Genomic DNA, 7,765 nt, shown 5'->3' with positions numbered 1-7,765 from the left:
ATAACGATGTTTAGAGATGCATCATTATTGGTGATTCTGAAGAGATAACATAAGGATATGCAATATAACATAGTCCATGAAGGCTCTTACTTGGCCTTTGAGATGTCATAGAATGAAGCAGGTGTCTTCCTGGATTTGATACAAAGTTCCTGGAAACATGAGACGTTTTCTTTATAATTAGTTATGCAACCTCGAATATAGAGTTCAAAATATTCTCTTTCAAGGACATAAACTTGTTTAAACCTCGATTGCAGAAGCCAAACGTAGAATTGTAGCTTCACCCCATGGACGACCTATTAGTTGTAAACCTATGGGAAGTCCTTGTTTGTCAACTTGGAATAAGCATAAGAAGAAAGAAAATAAGCCACAAGTTATGACGGTTTCATTACAATAGTTTTGGGTATTCTTTACGGTAGAACATGATCAACTCCACCCTTTTAGCCGGTTTATGTTTCCAGGTCCAGAGAGAAAATAAAGTTTAATTAGTTTGGAAAAAGAAACCCAAGCAATAGAGTTACCAGGGGTAGTTTGAACTTGACTCAACTATGCAGCAAGCCATAATCGAATCTAACAAAATGTACGATTGAATTTGGGACCTCAAGTAAGAAGGAATGTCTCACACAAATGTCACCTTCACAACCGCTCCAGCAAAAGAAAATGAGTATATACTTTCCAAACGCTCTAGGAGTATATCTCACACAAATGTCATTTTCACAACCGCTCCAGCAAAAGAAAATGATAGCATATACTTGAAACTAAAAGGATGCATCCTTTCCAACCATTTGAGAAACCCTAGTAAGGGAGCTTTATATTCACATTTTTGTTATTAGCAATTTATTACTCAATTGATGAATTCAAATTTTAACTACAAGCTAAACTCTAGTAAGCATGTCCTACAAACATATCTACAATGAAAATAGACCAATCTTCTCTATCTTTATTGAAAAATAAACCAAAAATGTTAAAATAAAGACCACAAAACCTACAGCATGCCATTATCCTGAAAGAAAACATGCAAGAACAAATGGTACAGGAAGATTATGAATTTAGTAATTGAAAGAAAAAAGAAGGCAAAAGATGATGTACCTCTTCATCATCCTCAAAATCTTCTTCATCAGCATCCTACATCAGGTTATGAAAAAAATTAAAGGAAGCATAAGATGATCATAAATGGTATAAAACAAAACCAGGGGAAGAATCCAAAGGAAATGAAGTTACATTGTTGAAATATGTGAGGGGATTGGGCCATAAATCCTCATTGATATTCTCTGCTACCTGTAGTGTTTATCAAGTGAAAACTTAGGCCAGGCACCAGCTCTTTAACAAAATGAGAAAAAAAAGAAGGAAAACCTACATTCACACAGCACATGCATAAAGAGTTTACCTCATCATGAATTTCATCCATGTCATCTTTCTGCTGAGCATCAGAAAACCAGGTAAAGAAGCTGCATTCATGTGTAATAAATTTAGTATAATATAGAGATGGTGGTTAAGTGAAAGAGGCAAAATCAAATACAAGACAATGTCATAAATGACCCAAGCTTTGCAGTACAACAAATTCCTACCATGTTAGAAGTTATAATGCAACTTAATAAACTAAAAGAAACATATAAATGCATACTATTTATAATCACAATACACAATAATACATAATGCATGTGTAATCGTAATTTGTCTGCACTAAAAAAGGAAAACTCTATCTGCCAAGGTTTAGCTCTACATAACAAAAGGAAGATGACTCATGAAATAACTAAGATTCTTATAAGATGCTAAGCTGAAGTTCAATAAAATTATTGAGAAAAAAAATGAAGTGACTACATTACACAACAGAGAAATTAATCTCAGGTTTTATGTGACTAAAGTCCTCAGGCTGGGGAGAAATTTGATTGACAAATATGATAGCAAACCTTTATTCAGCAAACTGTCGCTTGTTTCCTTTCTTCTCATGGTCAAATCCATTTGGCAAGCCCTTGACATTTAGAAAACTAATTTAACATGATAACAAAAGGAAACAAATAACATGAGTAGACATGACAAGAGAAGAAACCCTCACCATGCCTTCTTTCCACTTGATTTTGGTAGCAGTAATCTTGGTTCCTTCATCAAGGAAGGTAAAGGTTTTCGTAAGCTTCGCATCTTCAAAGTATAGATTGGGATTGAAGTTCTGAAAAATATAACAAAAGCCAGTCAACAAATTGTGATGACTGATTAGACCATGATTAAATGTAAAATGCAACTTCAATTTCCTTCAGAATAAGATAAGAAAAGGAAAATAAATAAACTTACAAATGTAATGGAGTAGCCAGATTTCAAATCTTTAAAATCTTCCACTTCAAGTGAGCTAATATACTTAAATATCTATCAAGCAACAAAAGGTTGAAAATAAGAAGAATGAATAAATAAGAAAGAAAATACTTAGAATTACATATCAGGAAAATCCATAACACTTCTTATAAAATGAATGAATAAATAAATGGAACTATAAGTGCTTAACCAGTTTCAGTTTGGGAAAGAAGTGATATTAAACCTTCTGATCCTCGTCATTTAAAAGTTCACCAAGAGCAAGATGACTCAAGAATTGTACATAAAAGAACAAATCAATTGAAATCCTTCTTCTCAACATGGAGACAGATTTAAGGGAAAAATCCCTAAATTGATAGGAAATAATAGAAGAGCTTACAGTTGTTAACCAGAAATCAAGAATCGAATTAATCTTCTCATTCCACTTATCATAGATTGGCTTGCGTATTTCATTGTACTTCTGCTCCACTTCCAAAACTTTCTCACTCGCCTCCTCATTAATCTACAAAATACCAAAAAAGGAACACCAATAAAAACACCAGATATAACCATTTACCACTTACAAATAAGCTCAAAGCAAATATATGCAAATTAAATCACCTAAGCAATTAGACATGATATTCTAAAGTAACTCCGCTAAACAACGTGTTTAATGACTCTTTAGGTTACAATGAAACATATAACAAAACAATGAAAAAAGAGGTAATAGAATAAACCTTGAGGAGGGAATTCAGGTTTAAACATGTGTTTTTCTGGAATCTCAGTTTTCTGCAACATCTGCAAAAACTAAACATGAAAATCACCATTAAAATTTTGTTAGATAATAGACTCGTATTTTAAACTGAGTAACAAATATATAGACAAAACAAAGAGGAAACATACAAAACAAACAAGAAGAAGAAGTTGGTCGATTCGTCTGTTTAAAGTTGTAAATGCAACTAAACAGAAAACCAAAAAAAATAAATCGTACTGATGTTAGAGAACAAGAGAGTGGGATCATTGTGAGGACGAGGCGGAGGGAGAGACAGTGGCGTGATGGAAGAGACGGAGATCGTCGAGTTCATCGGAGGCAGAAATGGGCGGCAGAGGCTAGGGATTCAAAGTCGGGCCTAACAAGAAGAAGAGAATCGGGATGAAAAGCAGGAGAGAAAATGAGAGAATGAAAGGAGTGGAAAACATTAGGTGGGGGAAGAAGCGGGAAAGGATGAAAATAATGGGGGAAATTAGAATACGACTCCTAAATATGACACATAATTAAAAAGTATACTCCGTGTTTTTGCAAATTTTATGGATTATGACTATTAAATATGACACACATTATTGTAAGTCATAAATCGTTCAGATTTTAAAAAACATGACATTTATTTTATGGCACACGTGTTTTGCAAGTCATAAATTAGCGTGTGTTATCGTTCGTGTATCATTAAAAGTATATTTTCTTGTAGTGGTGTTACGGGCGTATGTGGGGGAGTACATGTGGGGGAGTACATGTAGGGGAGAGACGCATGGTGTGCAATGCATCTTTAGGGGAGAGAGAGACACATAGAGTGCAATGCATCTTCGAGAGAAAGAGGAGGTACATCAGTGCAATGTATATTTAGGGTATACTATAATAATCACCCCATTTAAAGAAATAATTCCAAAATAACATTATTTTATGAAATAAAATTATCTGCACCATTATCTTGAAAAATCATCCAATAGAGGCAAGGAATTTAGAGTGGTGGTGGTGGGTGGATTATCGTTTTTCTTGCAAAGGATAAACAGCAAATTGAAAATCTAGAAGAAAAAGAAGAAGTTGTGGTTGTAAATTGCCCATGAATTTTGTTGTGTATCCTCCAGTTCCATTAACCAATCCTCTTCGCTCAGGTTTCATAAATAGAAGATATTCGATCAAAAGAATGGAGAGAATAATCATAAAACAAATACTCATTTGCACTGTTAATAATGCTTTAAACCGCTTTTTGTTGACAAAAAGCAAAGAAAGATCAGTTTTTTTTTACCCAGAAACCAAGAATTCCCAGCCCTATGGTACACTGATAAGAAAAGATAAAATCTGGGTTTTTTGTTGTTGGGGGATATGTGTAGCATAGTTTGGTTTAGAAGGGATCTTAGAGTTGAAGATAATCCAGCACTTTTAGCTGGTGTTAGAGCAGGCCCTGTTTTGGCAGTTTTCATATGGGCACCTGAGGAAGAAGGCCATTATCAACCTGGAAGGGTTTCACGGTGGTGGCTTAAAAACAGTTTGGCTCATCTCGATTCTTCTTTGAGGAGCCTTGGGACTTGTCTCATTACAAAGAGATCATCTGATAGTGTTTCATCTCTTCTCCAGGTTGTTAAATCCACTGGTGCTACTCAGCTCTTCTTCAATCACTTGTACGGTTAGTTTCCACTTCTTTTCCCTGAGCTTTTTCTTGGAAAATTAAACACGATAACTTGCATCAATTGAGAGATGGATTCTTGTAATTTTGATTGATTGAAGGATTGTTTACTAATTTGGGTTTTCTCAGCATGCTCAAATTCAGCATCAAGCTTTTTAGTAAATTTGAAATCTCCATTCACAAGCTTGCCAGTGGCTTTCATTGATACTTCTTTTTTTCCTAGTTCCTATACAGAAAGATGTTTATATTTATGTATAATAATAATTGAGTCTTATGAGGCTTGCATCAAGAGAGAGATTCTTGTAATTTTGATTGATTATTGTCGACTAATTGCAACCAGCTGTTTTATACATTTCGGGTTCTCAGTATGTTGTTTTTAGCATCATGTTTCGAGTAATCTGAAATCTCCATTAACAAGCTTGCCAGTAGTTCCATTATAGTTTCTTTATTTGCCATTTTCTATACAAAAAGATGATTAAAGAAGATAGATTCTTACATTTTTTTTAAGAGCAAATTTGCCGATTGTTTGTTTGCAGATCCTATATCCCTGGTTAGAGATCATCGAGCAAAGGAAGTATTGACAGCCTATGGTGTATCAGTGAGATCTTTCAATGCAGATTTACTTTATGAACCTTGGGATGTAACCGATGATAATGGTTACCCTTTCACTACTTTTTCTGCTTTCTGGGAAAAATGCCTTAGCATGCCTTTTGACCCTGAAGCTCCACTTCTTCCACCTAAAAGAATAGTTTCAGGTTATTATCCATTGAACTCCTCTTCCTTTTCTGTGTCGGATGTATATATGCGTATCAAGATATGATATCCCGAAGACCCTCCAAATACATTGAAAACTTGAAAAGAATTTGAAATTACCAATGTTTGATACACACCGGTATACATGTTCTCATCCCAGCTTGAGTAATGACTTCCCAATTGTTAACGCATTCTGTGTTTTTAGGTGACGTGTTGACTCGCAACCTGGATCCATTGGTGTTCGAAGATGAATCAGAGAAGGGAAGCAATGCGCTTTTAGCTCGAGCATGGTCACCGGGATGGAGCAATGCTGATAAGGCCTTGACGACATTCATTAATGGACCTTTACTTGAGTACTCAAAGAACAGAAGAAAAGCTGATAGTGCAACCACCTCTTTTCTTTCTCCCCATTTGCATTTCGGGGAGGTTAGCGTCCGGAAAGTTTTTCATCTCGTCCGAATGAAGCAGGTTTTATGGGCTAACGAAGGGAACAAAGCTGGTGAAGAGAGTGTAAACTTATTTCTCAAATCAATTGGTTTGAGAGAGTACTCAAGATACTTGAGTTTTAACCATCCTTACAGCCACGAAAGACCCCTTCTTGGGCATCTTAAGTTCTTCCCTTGGGTTGTCAATGAGGGTTATTTCAAGGCATGGAGGCAAGGTAGAACTGGTTATCCATTAGTGGATGCCGGCATGAGAGAGTTATGGGCTACTGGTTGGCTTCATGATCGAATTCGAGTTGTTGTTTCGAGTTTTTTTGTCAGAGTTTTACAGCTTCCATGGAGAAGGGGTAGGAAGTATTTTTGGGATAACCTTTTGGATGCAGATTTAGAAAGCGATGCTCTTGGTTGGCAGTATATATCCGGAACTCTTCCAGATGGTTGCGAGTTCGACCGTATCGACAATCCACAGGTTTGGCTGCAATTGTTTTTAGCTCTCTTTCTTGAAGTGTTTGAAATCTAGTGTATGCATTCTCATCTAGTTGAAAGTTTTTTCTTTACAGTTTGAAGGTTACAAATTCGATCCAAATGGAGAATATGTCCGGCGGTGGCTTCCGGAACTTGCAAGACTTCCAACTGATTGGATTCACCATCCGTGGAATGCTCCTGAATCCGTACTCCAGGCCGCTGGAATTGAGCTGGGGTCGAATTACCCTCTTCCCATTGTGGGAATAGATGCTGCAAAATCTAGGTTGGAAGAAGCACTTTCAGAGATGTGGCAACTAGAAGCTGCTTCAAGTGCTGCAATTGAGAATGGAACTGAGGAAGGCCCCGGGGACTCTACTGAGTCAGCCCCGTACGCATTTCCACAGGACATACAAATGGAGGAAAACCTTGAACCAGCAAGGAGCTATGCTCCAGTTACAAGTAGGAGATACCAGGATCAGATGGTTCCTAGCTTGACTTCTTCGTTCTTGAGAGGCGAACAACAAGAGCCTTCTTCCTCTCTTCAAACTTCTGCGGAAGAAAGCAGAGCTGAAGTCCCGAGAACTGTAAATATAAATCGAGAACCACAAAGAGAAGCATTAAACCAAGGAATTCCAGAAACAGCACACAACGATAACATGTTTCTGCAACGTAACATCCCAATGGGGTTGGGAAATGCTGAGGATTCCACAGCAGAATCATCTAGCAGTAGTAGTAGAAGAGAAAGGGATGGAGGAGTTGTTCCGGTTTGGTCCCCACCATCTTCAAGTTATCCAGAGCAATTCATTGGTGATGAAAATGGCATCAGTGTGAGCTCCTCTTATCTACAGAGGCATCCACAGTCGCACCAAATCGTTAATTGGAGGCGGCGATTATCTCAAACTGGGTAAGTACATCTGAATCGTTGTTCCATGTCAAACTGATCAATAATGAATATAATTCCAGTGTAACCATGACTACTTCCGCAATATAATTCACAGGTAAAACAAATACACACTGAAGGCAGTGACTTAGTACTTGCAGAATACTTGGTCTTGTGGCCGGATCGGACCATATCATGATGTGTTATCGGCCCCGTCTATTGTCCACCAATCTAGCTCTATCTGCAGTCCATTCTGAACTTCGATGACTTGTCTGCTATCCTTTTTTTCTTCCCCAATATGATACCATATGCAAGCTCTGCTGTATAGTAGTTTTCTTCTCTATCAGGAAGGGATGAAGAGATCGATAGAAGAAATGTGGTAATCCTGTAATAAAACCACGCTTTTGTGTATTTACAGTTTTAACTAATTAGGAAGTTATTGTATTGTAATGTATAATCCATTCCAATGTTGCTTATACTTTGTTTTTATATCCTTATCGATAAATTAGTCGTTTTTACCGAAATATTACCCTTAGAATCAA

At 36.8% G+C, this 7,765-nt stretch overlaps 1 protein-coding gene and 1 pseudogene across 2 annotated transcripts; one reads left to right on the top strand and one right to left on the bottom strand.

The window, feature by feature from the left end:
- Nucleotides 1-867: 867 nt before the first annotated feature.
- LOC120176822 lies at nt 868-3,365 on the bottom strand (annotated as a pseudogene).
- A 659-nt stretch (nt 3,366-4,024) lies between these two features.
- LOC120176824 (cryptochrome-1-like) lies at nt 4,025-7,553 on the top strand. 2 transcript variants are annotated; one of them, XM_039183146.1, is made up of 5 exons: nt 4,027-4,682; nt 5,219-5,437; nt 5,641-6,347; nt 6,439-7,247; nt 7,342-7,553. In XM_039183146.1, exons 1-5 carry the CDS (start codon nt 4,382-4,384, stop codon nt 7,343-7,345), a joined length of 2,040 nt encoding a protein of 679 aa, XP_039039077.1. In that variant the 5' UTR covers nt 4,027-4,381; the 3' UTR covers nt 7,346-7,553. The 2 variants fall into 2 exon arrangements, with proteins under 2 accessions (XP_039039078.1, XP_039039077.1); XM_039183147.1 differs by lacking the exon at nt 7,342-7,553 and having other exon boundaries at nt 4,025-4,682; nt 6,439-7,251.
- Nucleotides 7,554-7,765: the final 212 nt, after the last annotated feature.

Source organism: Hibiscus syriacus, unplaced genomic scaffold (assembly GCF_006381635.1).
Source record: "Hibiscus syriacus cultivar Baekdansim isolate YM2019G1 unplaced genomic scaffold, ASM638163v2 tig00112255_pilon, whole genome shotgun sequence".
NCBI lineage: Eukaryota > Viridiplantae > Streptophyta > Magnoliopsida > Malvales > Malvaceae > Hibiscus > Hibiscus syriacus.
This window is presented reverse-complemented; position numbering and strand designations above follow the sequence as displayed.

Bases quoted from the DNA above. Each gene is read 5' to 3' on its own strand.
- LOC120176824 (XM_039183146.1), top strand. From the start codon at position 4,382: ATGTGTAGCATAGTTTGGTTTAGAAGGGATCTTAGAGTTGAAGATAAT. The intron at 5,438-5,640 runs GTTATTATCCAT...CTGTGTTTTTAG, and splicing joins ACCTAAAAGAATAGTTTCAG to GTGACGTGTTGACTCGCAAC. The intron at 6,348-6,438 runs GTTTGGCTGCAA...TTTTCTTTACAG, and splicing joins ACCGTATCGACAATCCACAG to TTTGAAGGTTACAAATTCGA.